This window comes from Oncorhynchus nerka, linkage group LG18, assembly GCF_034236695.1.
Source record: "Oncorhynchus nerka isolate Pitt River linkage group LG18, Oner_Uvic_2.0, whole genome shotgun sequence".
NCBI lineage: Eukaryota > Metazoa > Chordata > Actinopteri > Salmoniformes > Salmonidae > Oncorhynchus > Oncorhynchus nerka.
Window position 1 is genome coordinate 83,826,942 of NC_088413.1, and position 25,970 is coordinate 83,852,911.

A 25,970-nucleotide genomic window follows, 5' to 3' on the forward strand; every position below is an offset into this window, starting at 1 on the left:
TGTAAACGAGTTTTAATGACTCCAACTTAAGTGTATGTAAACTAGTTTTAATGACTCCAACTTAAGTGTATGTAAACTAGTTTTAATGACTCCAACCTAAGTGTATGTAAACTAGTTTTAATGACACCAACCTAAGTGTATGTAAACTAGTTTTAATGACTCCAACTTAAGTGTATGTAAACTAGTTTTAATGACTCCAACCTAAGTGTATGTAAACTAGTTTTAATGACTCCAACCTAAGTGTATGTAAACTAGTTTTAATGACTCCAACCTAAGTGTATGTAAACTAGTTTTAATGACTCCAACCTAAGTGTATGTAAACTAGTTTTAATGACTCCAACCTAAGTGTATGTAAACTAGTTTTAATGACTCCAACTTAAGTGTATGTAAACTAGTTTTAATGACTCCAACCTAAGTGTATGTAAACAAGTTAATGACTCCAACCTAAGTGTATGTAAACTAGTTTTAATGACTCCAACCTAAGTGTATGTAAACTAGTTTTAATGACTCCAACCTAAGTGTATGTAAACAAGTTTTAATGACTCCAATTTAAGTGTATGTAAACTAGTTTTAATGACTCCAACTTAAGTGTATGTAAACTAGTTTTAATGACTCCAACCTAAGTGTATGTAAACTAGTTTTAATGACTCCAACCTGAGTGGATGTAAACTAGTTTTAATGACTCCAACCTGAGTGGATGTAAACTAGTTTTAATGACTCCAACCTAAGTGTATGTAAACTAGTTTTAATGACTCCAACCTAAGTGTATGTAAACTAGTTTTAATGACTCCAACCTAAGTGTATGTAAACTAGTTTTAATGACTCCAACCTAAGTGTATGTAAACTAGTTTTAATGACTCCAACCTAAGTGTCTGTAAACTAGTTTTAATGACTCCAACCTAAGTGTATGTAAACTAGTTTTAATGACTCCAACCTAAGTGTATGTAAACTAGTTTTAATGACTCCAACCTAAGTGGATGTAAACTAGTTTTAATGACTCCAACCTAAGTGTATGTAAACTAGTTTTAATGACTCCAACCTAAGTGGATGTAAACTAGTTTTAATGACTCCAACCTGAGTGTATGTAAACTAGTTTTAATGACTCCAACCTAAGTGTATGTAAACTAGTTTTAATGACTCCAACCTAAGTGTATGTAAACAAGTTTTAATGACTCCAACCTAAGTGTATGTAAACAAGTTTTAATGACTCCAACCTAAGTGGATGTAAACAAGTTTTAATGACTCCAACCTAAGTGTATGTAAACTAGTTTTAATGACTCCAACCTAAGTGTATGTAAACTAGTTTTAATGACTCCAACCTAAGTGTATGTAAACTAGTTTTAATGACTCCAACCTAAGTGTATGTAAACTAGTTTTAATGACTCCAACCTAAGTGGATGTAAACTTTCCACGGTATGATTGCAAAATGTAAAAGCGTGTTACATTTTGTGAATATATTCTCTTTTAAAGCAGGAAGTCCTTTTGAAAAGCCCATTTTATGTGAATAATGTCAATCTTTGTTTGAATGTGCATTTCATTTCCATAGTTTAACATAGTTATATTTCTATAGTTTAACATAGTTATAATTAGTTATATTTCTATAGTTTAACATAGTTATATTTAGTTATATTTCTATAGTTTAACATAGTTATATTTCTATAGTTCGCAGTTGTAAATGAGAACTTGTTCTCAACTAGCCTACCTGGTTAAATAAAGGTGAAAAAAAAATATATATATATACACTGCTCAAAAAAATTAAGGGAACACTTATACAACACAATGTAACTCCAAGTCAATCACACTTCTGTGAAATCAAACTGTCCACTTAGGAAGCAACACGGATTGACAATACATTCACATGCTGTTGTGCAAATGGAATAGACAACAGGTGGAAATTATAGGCAATTAGCAAGACACCCCCAATAAAGGAGTGGTTCTGCAGGTGGTGACCACAGACCACTTCTCAGTTCCTATGCTTCCTGGCTGATGTTTTGGTCACTTTTGAATGCTGGCGGTGCTTTCACTCTAGTGGTAGCATGAGACGGAGTCTACAACCCACACAAGTGGCTCAGGTAGTGCAGCTCATCCAGGATGGAACATCAATGCGAGCTGTGGCAAGAAGGTTTGCTGTGTCTGTCAGCGTAGTGTCCAGAGCATGGAGGCGCTACCAGGAGACAGGCCAGTACATCAGGAGACTTGGAGGAGGCCGTAGGAGGGCAACAACCCAGCAGCAGGACCGCTATCTCTGCCTTTGTGCAAGGAGGAGCACTGCCAGAGCCCTGCAAAATGACCTCCAGCAGGCCCGAAATGTGCATGTGTCTGCTCAAATGGTCAGAAACAGACTCCATGAGGGTGGTATGAGGGCCCGGCGTCCACAGGTGGGGGTTGTGCTTACAGCCCAACACCGTGCAGGACGTTTGGCATTTGCCAGAGAACACCAAGATTGGCAAATTCGCCACTGGCGCCCTGTGCTCTTCACAGATGAAAGCAGGTTCACACTGAGCACATGTGACAGACGTGACAGAGTCTGGAGACACCGTGTAGAACGTTCTGCTGCCTGCAACATCCTCCAGCATGACCGGTTTGGCAGTGGGTCAGTCATGGTGTGGGGTGGCATTTCTTTGGGGGGCCGCACAGCCCTCCATGTGCTCTCCAGAGGTAGCCTGACTACCATTATGTACCGAGATGAGATCCTCAGACCCCTTGTGAGACCATATGCTGGTGCGGTTGGCCCTGTGTTCCTCCTAATGCAAGACAATGCTAGACCTCATGTGGCTGGAGTGTGTCAGCAGTTCCTGCAAGAGGAAGGTATTGATGCTATGGACTGGCCCGCCCATTCCCCAGACCTGAATCCAATTGAGAACATCTGGGACATCATGTCTCACTCCATCCACCAACGCCACGTTGCACCACAGACTGTCCAGGAGTTGGCGGATGCTTTAGTCCAGGTCTGGGAGGAGTTCCATCAGGAGACCATCCGCCACCTCATCAGGAGCATGCCCAGGCGTTGTAGGGAGGTCATACAGGCACGTGGAGGCCACACACACTACTGAGCCTCATTTTGACTTGTTTTAAGGACATTACATCAAAGTTGGATCAGCCTGTAGTGTGGTTTTCCACTTTAATTTTGAGTGTGACTCCAAATCCAGACCTCCATGGGTTGATAAATTTGATTTCCATTGATCATTTTTGTGTGATTTTGTTGTCAGCACATTCAACTATGCAAAGGAAAAAGTATTTAATAAGAATATTTCATTCATTCAGATCTAGGATGTGTTATTTTAGTGTTCCCTTTATTTTTTTGAGCAGTGTAGTTTAGAGCGCCAGTGTCAAGACCAGAGGTGACATTCACTATTGGCAAAACCATCAGTAGAGTTTAAAATGAGACCTATTCATCTTCGGACACTGGAATTTAACCGCAAAAGTATTTTCATGTGCACTAAGTCATCACACAGCCTTTTATCTGCAACAAGTCAATGTGATGGAAACAACTGTTGGGGGAAAATGTGCATTTTACAATGCTCTGTTAACTTCCACAATGCTCTGTTAACTTCTACAATGCTCTGTTAACTTCCACAATGCTCTGTTAACTTCCACAATGCTCTGTTAACTTCTACAATGCTCTGTTAACTTCCACAATGCTCTGTTAACTTCTGCAATGCTCTGTTAACTTCCACAATGCTCTGTTAACTTCTACAATGCTCTGTTAATTTCTACAATGCTCTGTTAACTTCCACAATGCTCTGTTAACTTCTACAATGCTCTGTTAACTTCTACAATGCTCTGTTAACTTCTACAATGCTCTGTTAACTTCCACAATGCTCTGTTAACTTCTACAATGCTCTGTTAATTTCTACAATGCTCTTTTAACTTCTGAAATGAATGGCGTGTTTTCGTGTTGTACCCAAACACATAATGTAACATGTGTTACTAACTTGGTTAATATTTTCTCCTATTGCTTTTATCATCATCATCATCATCATCATCTAACCAATGTTTACTTTGCAGGCTGCCACCCAAAGCTAAAGCTAGGGCTAAACCATTCACCTCTGGGTTAAACAAAAGGTAAACTAAAACCACAAGCAGCTAGTTCCCCTTAATATCCTCCTGATGAATAATGGTTGTCTTTGTGTGTCGGTGGGACGTTTGATTCTTTCCCAGCTCACCAGGATCTGTCCCAAATGGCAGTCTGCTCCTTTCAAAGTGCACTACTTTTGACCTGAACCGTATGGGTATAACAGTAGGACTATAACTCTGTCCAGGGGGAACCAGTAGGTTTATAACTGTCCAGGGGGAACCAGTAGGACTATAACTGTCCAGGGGGAACCAGTAGGTTTATAACTGTCCAGGGGGAACCAGTAGGTTTATAACTGTCCAGGGTGAACCAGTAGGACTATAACTCTGTCCAGGGGGAACCAGTAGGACTATAACTCTGTCCAGGGGGAACCAGTAGGACTATAACTCTGTCCAGGGGGAACCAGTAGGACTACAACTGTCCAGGGGGAACCAGTAGGACTACAACTGTCCAGGGGGAACCAGTAGGTTTATAACTGTCCAGGGGGAACCAGTAGGACTATAACTCTGTCCTGGGGGAACCAGTAGGACTATAACTCTGTCCAGGGGGAACCAGTAGGACTACAACTGTCCAGGGGGAACCAGTAGGTTTATAACTGTCCAGGGGGAACCAGTAGGACTATAACTCTGTCCTGGGGGAACCAGTAGGACTATAACTCTGTCCTGGGGGAACCAGTAGGACTATAACTCTGTCCAGGGGGAACCAGTAGGACTACAACTGTCCAGGGGGAACCAGAAGGTTTATAACTGTCCAGGGGGAACCAGTAGGTTTATAACTGTCCAGGGGGAACCAGTAGGACTATAACTCTGTCCAGGGGGAACCAGTAGGACTACAACTGTCCAGGGGGAACCAGTAGGTTTATAACTGTCCAGGGGGAACCAGTAGGACTATAAATCTGTCCAGGGGGAACCAGTAGGACTACAACTGTCCAGGGGGAACCAGTAGGACTATAACTCTGTCCAGGGGGAACCAGTAGGTTTATAACTGTCCAGGGGGAACCAGTAGGACTATAACTCTGTCCAGGGGGAACCAGTAGGACTACAACTGTCCAGGGGGAACCAGTAGGTTTATAACTGTCCAGGGGGAACCAGTAGGACTATAAATCTGTCCAGGGGGAACCAGTAGGACTATAACTGTCCAGGGGGAACCAGTAGGTTTATAACTGTCCAGGGGGAACCAGTAGGACTATAACTCTGTCCAGGGGGAACCAGTAGGACTATAACTCTGTCCAGGGGGAACCAGTAGGACTATAACTCTGTCCAGGGGGAACCAGTAGGACTATAACTCTGTCCAGGGGGAACCAGTAGGACTACAACTGTCCAGGGGGAACCAGTAGGACTACAACTGTCCAGGGGGAACCAGTAGGTTTATAACTGTCCAGGGGGAACCAGTAGGACTATAACTCTGTCCAGTGGGAACCAGTAGGACTATAACTCTGTCCAGGGGGAACCAGTAGGACTACAACTGTCCAGGGGGAACCAGTAGGTTTATAACTGTCCAGGGGGAACCAGTAGGTTTATAACTGTCCAGGGGGAACCAGTAGGACTATAACTCTGTCCAGGAGGAACCAGTAGGACTACAACTGTCCAGGGGGAACCAGTAGGACTACAACTGTCCAGGGGGAACCAGTAGGTTTATAACTGTCCAGGGGGAACCAGTAGGACTATAAATCTGTCCAGGGGGAACCAGTAGGAGTATAACTCTGTCCAGGGGGAACCAGTAGGACTATAACTCTGTCCAGGGGGAACCAGTAGGTTTATAACTGTCCAGGGGGAACCAGTAGGACTATAACTCTGTCCAGGGGGAACCAGTAGGACTATAACTGTCCAGGGGGAACCAGTAGGACTATAACTCTGTCCAGGGGGAACCAGTAGGTTTATAACTGTCCAGGGGGAACCAGTAGGACTATAACTCTGTCCAGGGGGAACCAGTAGGACTACAACTGTCCAGGGGGAACCAGTAGGACTATAACTGTCCAGGGGGAACCAGTAGGACTATAACTCTGTCCAGGGGGAACCAGCAGGACTATAACTCTGTCCAGGGGGATCCAGCTGTTCATGTGTAGTTGAAAACATACAGGTAGATACTGCATAAAATATTTCTAAGCCAGGTTGTATCTTGGCTGTAGGTGCACAAATAAGAAGGTCGTCTTTGTACCGAAGACAAAAGGTTACTTCAGGTTTTCTGTGAAAGTCTTGTTTTGACGTCCAACCATACAGCTGCAATTGTTTTGAAAAGGATTTAGGAGTTCATAGTTTATCCAAGTATAAATGAAAAACATCTACGTGCATCATTGTACATTTGGCAGACAGTCAGCCAGACTCTGTGTCTGGTGCAACAATCATATGAGGAACTGAAAAGAGCTTCAGCCTTGTGTTCAGTCTATAGCCAAGTTCATCAGAGCTTCAGCCTTGTGTTCAGTCTATAGCCAAGTTCATCAGAGCTTCAGCCTTGTGTTCAGTCTATAGCCAAGTTCCTCAGAGCTTCAGCCTTGTGTTCAGACCACAGCCAAGTTCCTCAGAGCTTCAGCCTTGTGTTCAGTCTATAGCCAAGTTCCTCTGAGCTTCAGCCTTGTGTTCAGACCACAGCCAAGTTCCTCAGAGCTTCAGCCTTGTGTTCAGTCTATAGCCAAGTTCATCAGAGCTTCAGCCTTGTGTTCAGTCTATAGCCAAGTTCCTCTGAGCTTCAGCCTTGTGTTCAGACCACAGCCAAGTTCCTCAGAGCTTCAGCCTTGTGTTCAGTCTATAGCCAAGTTCCTCTGAGCTTCAGCCTTGTGTTCAGACCACAGACAAGTTCCTCAGAGCTTCAGCCTTGTGTTCAGACTACAGCCAGTCTTTTTTGCATCCACCTCCTCCCCCCTCCTCCCCCGTTCGAACCCCTCCAGACTGAACACAGAGCGTCAGAAGAACCAGTACCACCTCCACTCTGTGGCATGTGTTGGCACTGAGGTCCACCTGGCAGCCTGCCCCCTGGAGTTCAACAAGGGTAATTATAGAGGGAGACTCAGAATGATGTAAATATATTGAGCATACCTCCCAAACAAGCACCAGGATCAGACTGTATGTGTGATATATTGTTGCGTATTTGTGAGTTATGTTCTGTGTATTTACATAATTCTGTGTGTAATCTGACTCCATAGGTAATGCCACAGGTTCCTGTAAGGGCGGCATGCCAGTCGTGGTCAGCTGTGTACCTGGACCACAGTACGTACACAACAACGGACTGAAGAAGAAACTGAAAACCACGGTAAAGTACCTGGGTGGGTGGGTACACCTGTGCATTTGTATCTCACTGGCATATACTTGAAGCTTCAACGACAGTTTTTGATTCTCTCTCCCCTGTGTCTCCTCCCCTCCCTCCCCTGTGTCTCCTCCCCTCCCTCCCCTGTGTCTCCCCTCCCTGTGTCTCCTCTCCTCCCCTGTGTCTCCTCTCCTCCCCTCCCATGTGTCTCCTTCCCTCCCCTGTGTCTCCTCCCCTCTTTCCCATGTGTCTCCTCTCCCCTCTCCCCTGTGGCTCCTCCATCGCCTGTGTCTCCTCTCCTTCCCTCCCCTGTGTCTCCTCCCCTCCCCTGTGTCTCCTCTCCTCCCATGTGTCTCCTCTCCTCCCTTGTGTCTTCTCTCCTCCCCTGTGTCTCCTTCCCTCCCTCCCCTGTGTCTCCTCTCCTCCCCTGTCTCCTCCCTCCCTCCCATGTGTCTCCTCTCCTCCCTGTCTCCTCCCCTCCCTCCCATGTGTCTCCTCTCCTCCCCTGTCTCCTCCCCTCCCTCCCATGTGTCTCCTCTCCTCCCCTGTCTCCTCCCCTCCCTCCCATGTGTCTCCTCTCCTCCCATGTGTCTCCTCTCCTCCCCTGTGTCTCCTTCCCTCCCTCCCCTGTGTCCCCTCTCCTCCCCTGTCTCCTCCCCTCCCTCCCATGTGTCTCCTCTCCTCCCCTGTGTCTCCTCTCCTCCCCTGTCTCCTCCCCTCCCTCCCATGTGTCTCCTCTCCTCCCATGTGTCTCCTCTCCTCCCATGTGTCTCCTCTCCTCCCATGTGTCTCCTCTCCTCCCCTGTCTCCTCCTCTCCTCCCATGTGTCTCCTCTCCTCCCCTGTCTCCTCCCCTCCCTCCCATGTGTCTCCTCTCCTCCCCTGTCTCCTCCCCTCCCTCCCATGTGTCTCCTCTCCTCCCCTGTCTCCTCCCCTCCCTCCCATGTGTCTCCTCTCCTCCCCTGTCTCCTCCCCTCCCTCCCATGTGTCTCCTCTCCTCCCCTGTCTCCTCCCCCTCCCTCCCATGTGTCTCCCTCCTCCCATGTGTCTCCTCTCCTCCCCTGTCTCCTCCCCTCCCTCCCATGTGTCTCCCTCCCTCCCATGTGTCTCCTCTCCTCCCCTGTCTCCTCCCTCCCTCCCATGTGTCTCCTCTCCTCCCCTGTGTCTCCTCTCCTCCCCTCCCCTGTGACTCCTCCCCTCTCCTCCCCTGTGTCTCATCCTCTCCCCTGTGTCGCCTCTCCTCCCCTGTGTCTCCTCTCCTCCCCTGTGTCTCCTCTCCTCCCCTCCCCTGTGACTCCTCCCCTCTCCTCCCCTGTGTCTCATCCTCTCCCCTGTGACTCCTCCCCTCTCCTCCCCTGTGTCTCATCCTCTCCCCTGTGTCTCCTCCCCTTCCTCCCCTGTGTCTCCTCTCCTCCCCTGTGTCTCCTCTCCTCCCTCCCATCCCCTGTGTGTCTCTCCCCCCTCCTCTCCTCTCCTCCCTTGTTTCTGCTCCCTCTCCTCTCCTTCACTCATCAGAGTACGGTGAGGCTGAAGGGTGGTGCCAAGCTGGGTGAGGGCAGAGTGGAGGTACTGAGGAACAATGAGTGGGGCACAGTGTGTGACGACCGTTGGACCCTGCTGTCTGCCAGCGTAGTGTGTAGGGAGCTGGGCTTCGGATCTGCCAAGGAGGCCCTGACTGGAGCTCGCATGGGACAAGGTGAGGACTGAGCACTGTGGTTTAATCTTCTAAGTGTGGAAGAGGTGAAAAAATGATTGTTGTCTATCAACAATGACAAGCCACCGGGGTCTGACAACTTGGATGGAAAATTACTGAGGATAATAGCAGACGATATTGCCACTCCTATTTGCCACATCTTCAAATTAAGGCTACTAGAGAGTGTGTGTCCTCAGGCCTGGAGGGAAGCTAAAGTCATCCCTCTACCTAAAAATAGTAAAGCCCCCTTTACTGGCTCAAATAGCCGACCAATCAGCCTGTTACCAACATTTACATTTACATTTAAGTCATTTAGCAGACGCTCTTATCCAGAGCGACTTACAAATTGGTGCATTCACCTTATGACATCCAGTGGAACAGTAGTGCATCTAAATCTTTTAAGGGGGGGTGAGAGGGATTACTTTATCCTATCCTAGGTATTCCTTAAAGAGGTGGGGTTTCAGGTGTCTCCGGAAGGTGGTGATTGACTCCGCTGTCCTGGCGTCGTGAGGGAGTTTGTTCCACCATTGGGGGGCCAGAGCAGCGAACAGTTTTGACTGGGCTGAGCGGGAACTGTACTTCCTCAGTGGTAGGGAGGCGAGCAGGCCAGAGGTGGATGAACGCAGTGCCCTTGTTTGGGTGTAGGGCCTGATCAGAGCCTGGAGGTACTGAGGTGCCGTTCCCCTCACAGCTCCGTAGGCAAGCACCATGGTCTTGTAGCGGATGCGAGCTTCAACTGGAAGCCAGTGGAGAGAGCGGAGGAGCGGGGTGACGTGAGAGAACTTGGGAAGGTTGAACACCAGACGGGCTGCGGCGTTCTGGATGAGTTGTAGGGGTTTAATGGCACAGGCAGGGAGCCTAGCCAACAGCGAGTTGCAGTAATCCAGACGGGAGATGACGAGTGCCTGGATTAGGACCTGCGCCGCTTCCTGTGTGAGGCAGGGTCGTACTCTGCGGATGTTGTAGAGCATGAACCTACAGGAACGGGCCACCGCCTTGATGTTAGTTGAGAACGACAGGGTGTTGTCCAGGATCACGCCAAGGTTCTTAGCGCTCTGGGAGGAGGACACAATGGAGTTGTCAACCGTGATGGCGAGATCATGGAACGGGCAGTCCTTCCCGGGAGGAAGAGCAGCTCCGTCTTGCCGAGGTTCAGCTTGAGGTGGTGATCCGTCATCCACACTGATATGTCTGCCAGACATGCAGAGATGCGATTCGCCACCTGATCATCAGAAGGGGGAAAGGAGAAGATTAATTGTGTGTCGTCTGCATAGCAATGATAGGAGAGACCATGTGAGGTTATGACAGAGCCAAGTGACTTGGTGTATAGCGAGAATAGGAGAGGGCCTAGAACAGAGCCCTGGGGGACACCAGTGGTGAGAGCACGTGGTGTGGAGACGGATTCTCGCCACGCCACCTGGTAGGAGCGACCTGTCAGGTAGGACGCAATCCAAGCGTGGGCCGCGCCGGAGATGCCCAACTCGGAGAGGGTGGAGAGGAGGATCTGATGGTTCACAGTATCGAAGGCAGCCGATAGGTCTAGAAGGATGAGAGCAGAGGAGAGAGAGTTAGCTTTAGCAGTGCGGAGCGCCTCCGTGATACAGAGAAGAGCAGTCTCAGTTGAATGACTAGTCTTGAAACCTGACTGATTTGGATCAAGAAGGTCATTCTGAGAGAGATAGCGGGAGAGCTGGCCAAGGACGGCACGTTCAAGAGTTTTGGAGAGAAAAGAAAGAAGGGATACTGGTCTGTAGTTGTTGACATCGGAGGGATCGAGTGTAGGTTTTTTCAGAAGGGGTGCAACTCTCGCTCTCTTGAAGACGGAAGGGACGTAGCCAGCGGAAGTCGAGGGACTGGAGGGAGGCATAGGCTGAGATGAACTCTGCCTTGTTGGCCGCAGATCGGCAGTTCCAGAGGCTACCGGAGACCTGGAACTCCACGTGGGTCGTGCGCGCTGGGACCACCAGATTAGGGTGGCCGCGGCCACGCGGTGTGGAGCGTTTGTATGGTCTGTGCAGAGAGGAGAGAACAGGGATAGACAGACACATAGTTGACAGGCTACACAAGAGGCTACGCTAATGCAAAGGAGATTGGAATGACAAGTGGACTACACGTCTCGAGTGTTCAGAAAGTTAAGCTTACGTAGCAAGAATCTTATTGACTAAAATGATTAAAATGATACAGTACTGCTGAAGTAGGCTAGCTGGCAGAGGCTGCGTTGTTGACTATGTAGGCTAGCTGGCAGTGTCTGCGTTGTTGACACTACACTAATCAAGTCGTTCCGTTGAGTGTAATGGTTTCTACTGTGCTACTGTGCTGCTATTCGGGGCTAGCTGGCTAGCTAGCAGTGTTGATTTACGTTACGTTGCGTTAAAACAGGGGTGTCAAAGTCAAATGGACGGAGGGCCAAATAAAAAAATCAGCTACAAGACGAGGGCCGGACTGTTCGAATGTTCATTGAAAATTTTTTAAATGACGCATATAGTCTAGTGAACCTAATTGAACCTACTGAAAACCTAACAAATATATTACAATATGATCAGATAAATAAAGCAATATTTTCTTATGGCTCTGTCAGTAATCTTTAATTTTCAACAGACACAAAAGACAAATTTCCTTTATATAAATATCCCCATAACATGAACATTAAATGAAAGAAACCGGTATTCAAGGCACCATCAGTAGACTATATTTTCTATTTTAGCAAAAGTGGGCTAAATTTACTTCAAAGAAAAAACAATAATAGCAATTTTCTATCATCCACTCAACTGAAATATTTTTAAAATATAATTGGATTGAAATACAAAAAAATAAAGTGCAAAAATCTATTAATCAAAAACAACACTTTGTTTAAGGAGAAGTAACATGCAGTGAAAACAAATATTAAATTTTAACTTTTAAACTTGAACTGAGTAAAAACTCTAAATATGTGATTGCACAGTAATGTTCACTTGTTTGAGGTTGAGGGTGATACTTGGTGGTGTCCCATCTTTTCCACAAGTTCATCAATGTTCGGGGTAAGGCTCTGAGCTGAAGAAATCCTCAGAATTGAGTGGAGGTGTTCAGCAGTAAGTCGACTTCTGTGTGATGTTTTGTTCAGGTTCATCAAAGAAAACAGTTGTTCACACAGGTATGTGCTGCCAAACATAGACAACGTTTGAGCAGCCTGGATGCGCAGCTGGGGCATTGTGCCGGGAGGAAACGGGCGAACTCCGCAGCACCCACTGCCGCATATTTTGCCCTCAGTGCATCATTGCATTGGAGGTCAATCAACTCCATTTGGAGGTTTGGTGGTGAGCTTTCCACGTCAACAGCAAATGGGTTACCGAGCAGTTCCAACCTGCTTTTTGTGCTTCAAAGTCAGCAAATCGGCGTCGAAAGTCAGCGGCAAGCATACCTATTTTATCAGCCAACTGTGTGCTCGGGAACGCACTGGTAGAGAGCTTCTCTTTCATGGTCTGGCAGCTGGGAAAGTGGCTCAAATTTTCTTTCCGCATCTGCGTCTCCCACAGAGTCAGTTTGGTTTTAAATGCCTTCACTGTACTGTACATATCAGAGATGACACGATCCCGACCCTGCAGCTGCAAGTTTATTGCATTCAGATGACTCGTAATGTCACACAGAAAAGCCATTTCACACAGAAACATTTCGTCTCGGAGTTGTGTTGTGTCTTTCCCTTTGCTGTCCAAGAACAGACAAATCTCGTCACATCTTTGAAGCACCTTTCCCTGGCTTAGCCATCGCACCTCTGTGTGATAAGGCAAATCACCATGCTCCGTTTCTAACTCCGTCAGAAATGCCTTGAACTGGCGGTGATTCAAACCTTTGGCTCTGATAAAGTTAACTGTGCGCGTGATGATGCTCATTACATGCTCCATTTTCAAGGCTTTACCGCACAACGCTTCCTGGTGTATGATACAATGATAAGCTGTCAGCTCACCTGTCGCGTTTTCCTCTTGCATCTTTTCCCGTATCTTCGCCACCAGTCCGCTCCTGTGTCCACACATCGCAGGTGCTCCGTCGGTTGTCAAACCCACGAGTTTTTCCCAAGGCAGCTCCATCTCATTTACACATCTTGACACCTCTTCATACAAATCATGCCCCGTAGTTGTGCCATGCATAGGACGTAAAGCCAAAAACTCCTCTGTCACGCTTTAGGTTGGAGTCCACTCCGCGGATGAAAATTGACAACTGGGCAATGTCAGAAATGTCGGTGCTCTCATCCACAGCCAAGGAATATGCAATAAAATCTTTTCCTTTTTCACAAGCTGCTCTTTTAGATTGATGGACAACTGGTCTACTCTCTCGGCAATGGTGTTTCTGCTCAGACTCACATTTAAAAAGAGTTGCCTTTTTTCTGGGCAAACTTCGTCACAAACTTTAATCATGCAGTTTTTGATGAAATCCCCTCCGTAAATGGCCGGGCTGATTTAGCGATCTCTTCTGCCAAAATAAAACTGGCCTTGACAGCAGCCTGGCCTTGTGATTTGGCTTTTTTGAACAGAGCCTGTCGAGATTTGAGGCCTCGTTTTAATTCCTCTGCCTTTTGTAGCCTTTGTTCCATGTCCATATTCTTGTTTTTGTCCGCGTGTTTCGTTTCATAATGTCGTCTCAGATTATACTCTTTCAGTACCGCCACACTTTCTCCACACAGAAGACACACAGGTTTTCCAGCTACCTTCGTGAACATATACTCCGACTCCCACCTTGTTTGAAACCCCCGGTTCTCAGTATCCACCTTCCGTTTTGCCATTTTTGATGGGTATCTGAAAGTTAATTTTACTGTGATGCTGACGACTGCTGTGCCAATAAATATTGAAATGAAGCAGCCTACTGCTCGGTGCGTCACCTTTGCATTGTGGGAAATGTAGTATTGGTGCGTGTAAAAGATCTGCGGGCTGCCGGCTTGCTGCGGGCCGGTTCTAATAATAAATCAAGATCATCCCAGGGGCCGTAAAAAACCTTCTTGCGGGCCGGATGTGGCCCGCGGGCCTTGACTCTGACATATGTGCGTTAAAAGAACGACAATAGCTGGCTAGCTAACCTAGGAAATCGCTCAAGACTACACAATTATCTTTGATACAAAGACGGCTATGTAGCTAGCTATGTAGCTAGCTACGATCAAACAAATCAAGCCGTTGTACTGTAATGAAATGAAAAATGTGATACTACCTGTGGAGCGAAGCGAAATGCGACCGGATTGTTGAGTGCGGAAGTTCTGTTACGTTAAGGACGACGAATAGCTGGCTAGCTAACCTCGATAAATTAAGATAATCACTCTAAAACTACACACTCTAAACTACACAATTATCTTGGATGCGAAGACAGCAAAGACAACTATGTAGCTAGCTAACACTACACTAATCAAGTCGTTCAGTTGAGTGAAAGTTGTGCTGCTAATCGGTAGACGGTGGACTAGCTAACGGTAGACGTTAGCTAGCTAGCTAGCTGCAGGGCGGTGTAGACTGCGTTAGGACGACGAAATACGATAATTACGCAATTATCTATGATACAAAGACGGCAATGTAGCTAGCTAAGAAGAAAAATTGCTAAGATTAGACAAATCAAACCGTTGTACTATAATGAAATGTAATGAAATGTACTACTACCTGCGGACCGAGTGCAGATGCGACCGCTCGCTCCAACCCGGAAGTACTGACCAACCCTTTGTAGACTTCTGGAAAAAACTGTCTTTGACCAGATACAATGCTATTTACAGATAGACCAGATACAATGCTATTTACAGATAGACCAGATACAATGCTATTTACAGATAGACCAGATACAATGCTATTTACAGATAGACCAGATACAATGCTATTTACAGATAGACCAGATACTATTTTACAGTAAACAAATTGACAGACTTTCAGCTTATAGGGAAGGACATTCAACAAGCACAGCACTTACACAGATGACTGGCTGGGAGAAATTGATGATAAAATGATTGTGGGGGCTGTTTTAATAGACTAAAGTGCTGCTTTTGACATTATCGATCAGTCTGCTGTCGTGACGTGGCTTTCATGATTCTGATGACTGTTATTTATCGAAACAAACTAACTATGTTTAATTGTCAAATTGTTAAATTAATCATGTAACAATTAACTTATTAGGAATTCGAGGCGCCACGGGAAAAGTTTAACGAGTTACTATCGCCTTAACAGCATGACTGCTTGGTTATTTGATTTATTAGAGCGTTGGACTAGTAACCGAAAGGTTGCAAGTTCGAATCCCCGAGCTGACAAAGTACAAATCTGTCGTTCTGCCCCTGAACAGGCAGTTAACCCACTGTTCCTAGGCCGTCATTGAAAATAAGAATTTAATTTTTAATTAACTGACTTGCCTCGTTAAATAAAGGTCAAATAGAGTACAGTTTACAGTAGACTCAACAGCACTCTGTAGAGTAGCACCGTGGTGTAGCCGGAGGATAGCTAGCTTCCATCCTCCTCTGGGTACATTGACTTCAATACAAAACCTAGGAGGCTCGGGGTTCTCACCCCCTTCCATAGAATGACACTCTAATTATGACAACTTCCGGAGGACGTCCTCCAACCTATCAGAGCTCTTGCAGCATGAACTGACATGTTGTCCACCCAATCAAAGGATCAGAGAATGAATCTAGTACTGAAAGCATAAGCTACAGTTAGCTAGCACTGCTGTTTATAAAATGTGGTGAGTAGTTGACTGAGAGAGAGAGAGAGAGAGAGAGAGAGAGAGAGAGAGAGAGAGACACACACACAGAGACAGACACACAGAGAGAGAGAGAGAGACACACAGAAACAGACACACAGAGAGAGAGAGACACACAGAGAGGGAGACACACAGAGACAGACACAGAGAGAGAGAGAGAGAGAGAGAGACACACACACAGAGACAGACACAGAGAGAGAGAGAGACACAGAGAGACAGACACCGAGAGAGAGACACAGAGAGAGAGAGAGAGACACAGAGAGAGAGAGAGAGACACAGCGAGAGAGAGACACACAGAGAGAGAGAGACACACAGAGAGAGAGAGAGGGACACAGAGACAGAGAGAGAGCTAGCTATATTTTGCAGTACATATATTTTTTCACCTGGTCACAGACTGCTGATGTGTTCTACACTGATGTCCACAAGCGAAGGGAAAATGTGAGAGGAGCAGAGCTCATAAATGGAGTTATATATACAATGAGCTGTTTGTATGTGTCTGGTATGAAAGTGAACTGTGTTTGCGAGTGATCAGGGGTGTATTCATTGCACCGATTCTGCTAAAAAAGCAAACGGAACGAAACGGGGTTAAACATACCTGAATTTGTCCAATAGAAACTCTCGTTTGCCACTGTTGTACTAATGACTACACCCTAGATCAGCTAGATGCAGGGAAGACTGGACTAATGACTACACCCTAGATCAGCTAGATGCAGGGAAGACTGGACTAATGACTACACCCTAGATCAGCTAGATGCAGGGAAGACTGGACTAATGACTACACCCTAGATCAGCTAGATGCAGGGAAGACTGGACTAATGACTACACCCTAGATCAGCTAGATGCAGGGAAGACTGGACTAATGACTACACCCTAGATCAGCTAGATGCAGGGAAGACTGGACTAATGACTACACCCTAGATCAGCTAGATGCAGGGAAGACTGGACTAATGACTACACCCTAGATCAGCTAGATGCAGGGAAGACTGGACTAATGACTACACCCTAGATCAGCTAGATGCAGGGAAGACTGGACTAATGATTACACCCTAGATCAGCTAGATGCAGGCCAGAAGTGATACTGTTGGACTAATGATTACACCCTAGATCAGCTAGATGCAGGCCAGAAGTGATACTGTTGGACTAATGATTACACCCTAGATCAGCTAGATGCAGGCCAGAAGTGATACTGTTGGACTAATGACTACACCCTAGATCAGCTAGATGCAGGTAAGAGGTGATACTGTTGGACTAATGATTACACCCTAGATCAGCTAGATGCAGGGAAGACTGGACTAATGATTACACCCTAGATCAGCTAGATGCAGGTAAGAGGTGATACTGTTGGACTAATGATTACACCCTAGATCAGCTAGATGCAGGCCAGAAGTGATACTGTTGGACTAATGATTACACCCTAGATCAGCTAGATGCAGGGAAGACTGGACTAATGATTACACCCTAGATCAGCTAGATGCAGGGAAGACTGGACTAATGACTACACCCTAGATCAGCTAGATGCAGGGAAGACTGGACTAATGACTACACCCTAGATCAGCTAGATGCAGGGAAGACTGGACTAATGACTACACCCTAGATCAGCTAGATGCAGGCCAGAGTGTGCAAGGCGGTACTGAATGTGTCACTGTCTGACACCTTGATTACTCTAAAATCTCTCGACCTGTGTGCACTTACGTTGGAAACATTCATTCATAGGCTAGGTTGTAGTAACCTCATGATGGGTACAGGGACAATTAGAGGAGTGTCATGTAATAGCCTAAACCCATCACTGTTACATTGAACTGGGTGAATATGAATGACAGTAACCTAAACCTGTCACTGTTACATTGAACTGGGTGAATGACAGTAACCTAAACCTGTCACTGTTACATTGAACTGGGTGAATGACAGTAACCTAAACCTGTCACTGTTACATTGAACTGGGTGAATGACAGTAACCTAAACCTGTCACTGTTACATTGAACTGGGTGAATATGAATGACAGTAACCTAAACCCATCACTGTTACATTGAACTGGGTGAATATGAATGACAGTAACCTAAACCTGTCACTGTTACATTGAACTGGGTGAATATGAATGACAGTAACCTAAACCTGTCACTGTTACATTGAACTGGGTGAATGACAGTAACCTAAACCTATCACTGTTACATTGAACTGGGTGAATATGAATGACAGTAACCTAAACCTATCACTGTTACATTGAACTGGGTGAATGACAGTAACCTAAACCCATCACTGTTACATTGAACTGGGTGAATATGAATGACAGTAACCTAAACCTATCACTGTTACATTGAACTGGGTGAATGACAGTAACCTAAACCTGTCACTGTTACATTGAACTGGGTGAATGACAGTAACCTAAACCTGTCACTGTTACATTGAACTGGGTGAATATGAATGACAGTCATCCGATATCCTCCCTCATCTTAAACGTCGGCGACCGCCACTGGTGTGTCTGTGTGTGTCTTTAGGGATGGGTCCTATCCACATGAATGAGGTCCTGTGTCTGGGGACGGAGAAGTCCATGTGGAACTGTGGCTTTAAGAACATAACCTCAGAGGACTGCCAACATGTAGAAGACGCCGCTGTGAGGTGCAACACGCCATACATGGCTCTGGAGAACTCGGTCAGAGACTAACTACTTATCTCTGTTCTATTCTGTTCTGTTCTATTCTGTTCTGTTCTGTTCTATTCTGTTCTGTTCTATTCTGTTCTGTTCTATTATGTTCTGTTCTATTCTGTTCTGTTCTATTCTGTTCTGTTCTGTTCTATTCTGTTCTGTTATATTCTGTTCTGTTCTATTCTGTTCTATTATATTCTGTTCTATTATGTTCTATTATGTTCTGATTTATTCTGTTATGTTCTGTTCTATTCTGTTCTGTTCTATTATGTTCTGTTCTATTCTATTATGTTCTGATTTATTCTGTTATGTTCTATTATGTTCTGTTCTATTCTATTCTATTATGTTCTGATTTATTACGTTATGTTCTGTTCTATTCTGTTCTATTGTATTATGTTCTATTCTATTCTGTTCTATTATGTTATATTATATTATGTTCTGTTCTATTATGTTCTTTTCTATTATGTTCTGTTCTATTATGTTCTATTCTATTCTGTTATGTTCTGATTTATTCTGTTATGTTATGTTCTGTTCTGTTCTATTGTATTATGTTCTATTCTGTTCTATTGTATTATGTTCTATTCTATTCTGTTCTATTCTATTATGTTCTGTTCTATTATGTTATTTTCTATTATGTTCTGTTCTATTATGTTCTGATTTATTCTGTTATGTTCTATTCTGTTCTGTTCTATTGTATTATGTTCTATTCTGTTCTGTTCTATTGTATTATGTTCTGTTCTGTTCTGTTCTATTGTATTATGTTCTATTCTGTTCTATTGTATTATGTTCTGTTCTATTGTATTATGTTCTATTCTGTTCTGTTCTATTGTATTATGTTCTATTCTGTTATGTTCTGATTTATTCTGTTATGTTCTGTTCTATTGTATTATGTTCTATTCTGTTCTATTGTATTATGTTCTGTTCTATTCTGTTATGTTCTATTCTGTCCTGTTCTTTTCTATTATGTTCTATTCTGATCTGTTCTATTCTGTTATGTTCTATTCTGTTCTGTTCTTTTCTATAATGTTCTATTCTGTTCTGTTCTGTTCATTGCAGTCATTGTCATATCCTGTTTTACTGATAAAATGATGTTAATTAATATGATCATAGAGAACAAACTAAGTAAACGTTTAGTCAAGTAATTTAGTTTAGCAAAGAGGGGGAGATATTGTTTACTGTGAATCTTAAACTGTTTATTGATTAATGACGTGTTGACATTGGTAATAGATTCCTGATCGAGCAGGAGTGTTTGCCTCAGTAATGTTCAATACAGTAGTATTGTGATGAGAGACGTAAACCTGGACGCATCCTGACTATGTGATGGATGTCATGACGTCCTTTACTCTCATCAAACACATGCCTTTAACCCATAAATTAAAGTATCCATCCCAAATGCACCCTAATCCCTACAAAGTGCACTACTTTTGATCAAAGCCCTATGAGCCCTGGTAAAAAAGTAGTACATTAAATAGGGAATAGGGTGCCATTTGGATGGCAGAGATTCAATCAGATCAAGCCTTTAACAGATAGCTGACTCCCGCATTGCTGTGATTTGGGCAGTGACAGAGGTGGAACTGTGTTAAAGTTTACAACATTCCACTGTTCCAAATTGTATCAAGGCTATGTGGGATTATTACTAATCCAATGGCAACGTCCAATGGCAACGTCCAATGGCAACGTCCAATGGCAACGTCCAATGGCAACGTCCAATGGCAACATCCAATGGCAACGTCCAATGGCAACGTCCAATGGCAACGTCCAATGGCAACGTCCAATGGCAACGTCCAATGGCAACGTCCAATGGCAACGTCCAATGGCAACATCCAATGGCAACGTCCAATGGCAACATCCAATGGCAACGCTCAATGGCAACATCCAATCCAATGGCAACGCGTCAATGGCAAATGGCAACGTCCAATAAGGGCAACGCGTCAATGGCAACGTCCAATGGCAACGTCCAATGGCAACGTCAATGGCAACATCCAATGGCAACGTGGGCAACATCCAATGGCAACGTCCAATGGCAACATCCAATGGCAACGTCCAATGGCAACATCCAATGGCAACGTCCAATGGCAACATCCAATGGCAACGTCCAATGGCAACGTCCAATGGCAACGTCCAATGGCAACGTCCAATGGCAACATCCAATGGCAACGTCCGCAATAGGGATAAAGGCGGGAGCTGCTTGCTGATTTAACGCAGTTCCACCTCCAGCATGGCCTAAATAAAACCAATGAAACTGCTATGCAGTTGTCGGCTATCGAAGGGTTAAGGCAGAACTGATTGAATCAAAGTGCTGTATGTCTGGATAAACGCCCTGTGTTCAGCCAGACCGTAATAGCCCATACTAACCCCAATCCACACACCCCCCCTGCCCTCCGCTTCCTAACCCGTCTGCCCAACCACAGATCCGCCTGACAGGGGGCCGTACGCGGTATGAGGGGCGGGTGGAGGTGCTGAGCACAGAGGCTAACGGGACCAGGAGCTGGGGGCTGATCTGTGGAGGGGCCTGGAGCACCAAGGAGGCCATGGTGGCCTGCAGACAGCTGGGGCTAGGCTACGCTAACCACGGCCTGCAAGTAGGTGTATTAACCAAGCTAACGGCTTGTACAGTGCTAATAGAACATGCTTAAACCAGGTTATAACCATGGACTACAATTACCATGAATCTCCAACCTCGGGTTTGTTCCGCAGATCTCATGGCTAGGGACCTCATGGCTAGGGATCTCATGGCTAGGGATCTCATGGCTAGGGACCTCATGGCTAGGGACCTCATGGCTAGGGACCTCATGGCTAGGGACCTCATGGCTAGGGACCTCTGGCTAGGGACCTCATGGCTAGGGACCTCTGGCTAGGGACCTCATGGCTAGGGATCTCATGGCTAGGGACCTCATGGCTAGGGACCTCATGGCTAGGGACCTCATGGCTAGGGACCTCTGGCTCTCAGGCTACCTCATCACGAGAGTGTTAACCTCTCAGGCTACCTCATCACGAGAGTGTTAATCCCTCAGGCTACCTCATCACAAGAGTGTTAACCTCTCAGGCTACCTCATCACGAGAGTGTTAACCATAACAGCCAACCATAACATGCCAGGTAGAGACATCTCATTGGTTCCCCCAACCCACCAGGAAGGAACAAATGTGGCTCCCCACTCCATGTTCACCCTGACATGTTCACCCTGACATGTTCGCCTTGACATGTTCACCCTGACATGTTCACCCTGACATGTTCACCCTGACATGTTCACCTTGACATGTTCGCCTTGACATGTTCACCCTGACATGTTCACCCTGACATGTTCACCCTGACATGTTCACCCTGACATGTTCACCTTGACATGTTCACCCTGACATGTTCACCTGTGAGTCTATGAACCCCACAGCTGTTGTTGCATCAGAAAACCCCTGACCCTTAGGACTGTGCACAGACTAGACTTTGGAGGAAGCACAGACAGGCTACAGCAGTGTTTCTCATCTCCAGTCCTCGACTATCCCGAACAAACACCTCTGATTCAACTAGTCAAGGGCTTGATGATTAACTTACTAGTTTAATCAGGTGGTCCGAGGCTACAGCAACAACCAGTACTGTTGGGGGTATTCCAGGACTGGAGTTGAGACAGGAGGTGCCCTCTCACTGACATCCCCTAGGGCCCCTTTACAGGTGCGTATCGTGGGAGGCAGGACGTACTATGAGGGCCGTGTGGAGGTTCAGGTGGGGGCGAGGTGGGGCACGGTGTGTTCTGCCAGCTGGACCACTAAAGAGGCCATGGTAGTCTGCAGACAGCTAGGCCTGGGATACTCCATGCATGCCATCACTGTGAGTAAGACTGGGAGAAGCAGAAATCAATTCCTTCACAGTATGATGTGTGTTGGAAGTATGATACTGTACTATAGAGCTGGGACAGGTACTATAGAGCTGGGACAGGTACTATAGAGCTGGGACAGGTCGTATAAAGCTGGGACAGGTAGTATAGAGATGGGACAGGTAGTATAAAGCTGGGACAGGTAGTATAGAGCCGGGGCAGGTAGTATAGAGCCGGGACAGGTAGTATAGAGCTGGGACAGGTAGTATAGAGCTGGGACAGGTCGTATAAAGCTGGGACAGGTAGTATAGAGATGGGACAGGTTGTATAAAGCTGGGACAGGTAGTATAGAGCTGGGACAGGTAGTATAGAGCTGGGACAGGTAGTATAAAGCTGGGACAGGTAGTATAGAGCTGGGACAGGTCGTATAAAGCTGGGACAGGTAGTATAGAGCAGGGACAGGTAGTATAGAGCTGGGACAGGTAGTATAGAGCTGGGACAGGTACTATAGAGCTGGGACAGGTAGTATAAAGCTGGGACAGGTACTATAGAGCTGGGACAGGTAGTATAGAGCTGGAACAGGTAGTATAGAGCTGGGACAGGTCGTATAAAGCTGGGACAGGTAGTATAGAGCTGGGACAGGTCGTATAAAGCTGGGACAGGTAGTATAGAGCTGGGACAGGTAGTATAGAGCTGGGACAGGTAGTATAGAGCTGGGACAGGTCGTATAGAGCAGGGACAGGTAGTATAAAGCTGGGACAGGTAGTATAGAGCTGGGACAGGTAGTATAGAGCTGGGACAGGTAGTATAGAGCTGGGACAGGTCGTATAAAGCTGGGACAGGTAGTATAGAGCTGGGACAGGTAGTATAGAGCTGGGACAGGTCGTATAGAGCAGGGACAGGTAGTATAAAGCTGGGACAGGTAGTATAGAGCTGGGACAGGTAGTATAGAGCTGGGACAGATTGTACAGAGCTGGGACAGGTAGTATAGAGCTGGGACAGGTAGTATATAGCTGGGACAGGTAGTATAGAGCTGGGACAGGTAGTATAAAGCTGGGACAGGTAGTATAGAGCTGGGACAGGTAGTATAGAGCTGGGACAGGTAGTATAGAGCTGGGACAGGTAGTATAAAGCGTCAGTGATGTCATCATGTAGGTAGGCTCCCCGCACTGTGTCTGACTAGAGCACCAGTGATATCATCATAGAGCGCCAGTGATGTCATCATGTAGGTAGGCTCCCCGCACTGTATCTGACTAGAGCGCCAGTGATGTCATCATGTAGGTAGGCTCCCCTCACTGTGTCTGACTAGAGCGCCAGTGATGTCATCATGTAGGTAGGCTCCCCGCACTGTATCTGACTAGAGCGCCAGTGATGTCATCATGTAGGTAGGCTCCCCTCACTGTGTCTGACTAGAGCGCCAGTGATGTCATCATGTAGGTAGGCTCCCCGCACTGTGTCTGACTAGAGCACCAGTGATGTCATCATGTAGGTAGGCTCCCCTCACTGTGTCTGACTAGAGCGCCAGTGATGTCATCATGTAGGTAGGCTCCCCTCACTGTGTCTGACTAGAGCGCCAGTGATGTCATCATGTAGGTAGGCTCCCCGCACTGTATCTGACTAGAGCGCCAGTGATGTCATCATGTAGGTAGGCTCCCCTCACTGTGTCTGATTAGAGCGCCAGTGATGTCATCATGTAGGTAGGCTCCCCGCACTGTATCTGACTAGAGCGCCAGTGATATCATCATAGAGCGCCAGTGATGTCATCATGTAGGTAGGCAACCAGCACTGTATCTGACTAGAGCGCCGGTGATGTCATCATAGACCGCCAGTGATGTCATCATGTAGGTAGACTACCAGCACTGTATCTGACTAGAGCGCCGGTGATGTCATCATAGAGCACAGTGATGTCATCATGTAGACTATACCCCCCTGTATCTGACTAGAGCGCCAGTGACGTCATCATGTAGACTATACCCCCCTGTATCTGACAAGAGCGCCAGTGATGTCATCATAGAGCACAGTGATGTCATCATGTAGACTATACCCCCCTGTATCTGACTAGAGCGCCAGTGATGTCATCATAGAGCGCCAGTGATGTCATCATGTAGACTATACCCCCCTGTATCTGACTAGAGCACCAGTGATGTCATCATGTAGACTATAACCCCTGTATCTGACTAGAGCACCAGTGATGTCATCATGTAGACTATACCCCCCTGTATCTGACAAGAGCGCCAGTGATGTCATCATGTAGACTATACCCCCCTGTATCTGACTAGACCACCAGTGATGTCATCATGTAGACTATACCCCCCTGTATCTGACAAGAGCGCCAGTGATGTCATCATAGAGCGCCAGTGATGTCATCATCTAGACTACACCCCCCTGTATCTGACAAGAGCGCCAGTGATGTCATCATAGAGCACAGTGATGTCATCATGTAGACTATACCCCCCTGTATCTGACTAGAGCGCCAGTGATGTCATCATAGAGCACAGTGATGTCATCATGTAGACTATACCCCCCTGTATCTGACTAGAGCGCCAGTGATGTCATCATGTAGACTATAACCCCCTGTATCTGACTAGAGCACCAGTGATGTCATCATAGAGCACAGTGATGTCATCATGTAGACTATACCCCCCTGTATCTGACTAGAGCGCCAGTGATGTCATCATGTAGACTATAACCCCCTGTATCTGACTAGAGCACCAGTGATGTCATCATAGACCACCAGTGATGTCATCATGTAGACTATACCCTCCCTGTATCTGACTAGAGCGCCAGTGATGTCATCATGTAGACTATACCCCCCTGTATCTGATAAGAGCGCCAGTGATGTCATCATAGAGCGCCAGTGATGTCATCATCTAGACTACACCCCCCTGTATCAGACAAGAGCGCCAGTGATGTCATCATGTAGACTATACCCCCCTGTATCTGACTAGAGCGCCAGTGATGTCATCATAGAGCGCCAGTGATGTCATCATGTAGACTATAACCCCCCTGTATCTGACTAGAGCAGCAATGATGTCATCATGTAGACTATAACCCCCCTGTATCTGACTAGAGCAGCAGTGATGTCATCATGTAGACTATAACCCCCCTGTATCTGACTAGAGCAGCAGTGATGTCATCATGTAGACTACAACCCCCCTGTATCTGACTAGAGCAGCAGTGATGTCATCATGTAGACTACAACCCCCTGTATCTGACTAGAGCAGCAGTGATGTCATCATGTAGACTACAACCTCCCTGTATCTGACTAGAGCAGCAGTGATGTCATCATGTAGACTATAACCCCCCTGTATCTGACTAGAGCAGCAGTGATGTCATCATGTAGACTATAACCCCCCTGTATCTGACTAGAGCGCCAGTGATGTCATCATGTAGACTATAACCCCCCCTGTATCTGACTAGAGCGCCAGTGAAGTCATCATAGAGCACCAGTGATGTCATCATGTAGACTATACCCCCCTGTATCTGACTAGAGCACCAGTGATGTCATCATGTAGACTATAACCCCTGTATCTGACTAGAGCACCAGTGATGTCATCATGTAGACTATACCCCCCTGTATCTGACAAGAGCGCCAGTGATGTCATCATAGAGCGCCAGTGATGTCATCATGTAGACTATACCCCCCTGTATCTGACTAGACCACCAGTGATGTCATCATGTAGACTATACCCCCCTGTATCTGACAAGAGCGCCAGTGATGTCATCATAGAGCGCCAGTGATGTCATCATCTAGACTACACCCCCCTGTATCTGACAAGAGCGCCAGTGATGTCATCATAGAGCACAGTGATGTCATCATGTA

At 46.2% G+C, this 25,970-nt stretch overlaps 1 protein-coding gene across 5 annotated transcripts in view; it reads left to right on the forward strand.

Annotated features, from left to right (window-relative positions):
- Positions 1-25,970, forward strand: part of LOC115117281 (lysyl oxidase homolog 3B-like) — a 119,972-nt gene that overhangs the window by 47,937 nt on the left and 46,065 nt on the right. For 4 of the 5 annotated variants that reach the window (XM_065004447.1, XM_065004449.1, XM_065004448.1 and 1 more), the window contains exons 6-11: positions 4,009-4,065; positions 6,960-7,060; positions 7,215-7,321; positions 8,830-9,010; positions 18,193-18,347; positions 20,753-20,923. In XM_065004447.1, the coding sequence (XP_064860519.1) occupies positions 4,009-4,065; positions 6,960-7,060; positions 7,215-7,321; positions 8,830-9,010; positions 18,193-18,347; positions 20,753-20,923 (772 nt within the window). The remainder of the gene's footprint in view (positions 1-4,008; positions 4,066-6,959; positions 7,061-7,214; positions 7,322-8,829; positions 9,011-18,192; positions 18,348-20,752; positions 20,924-25,970) is intronic. The other variant, XM_065004446.1, reaches the window with a different exon arrangement.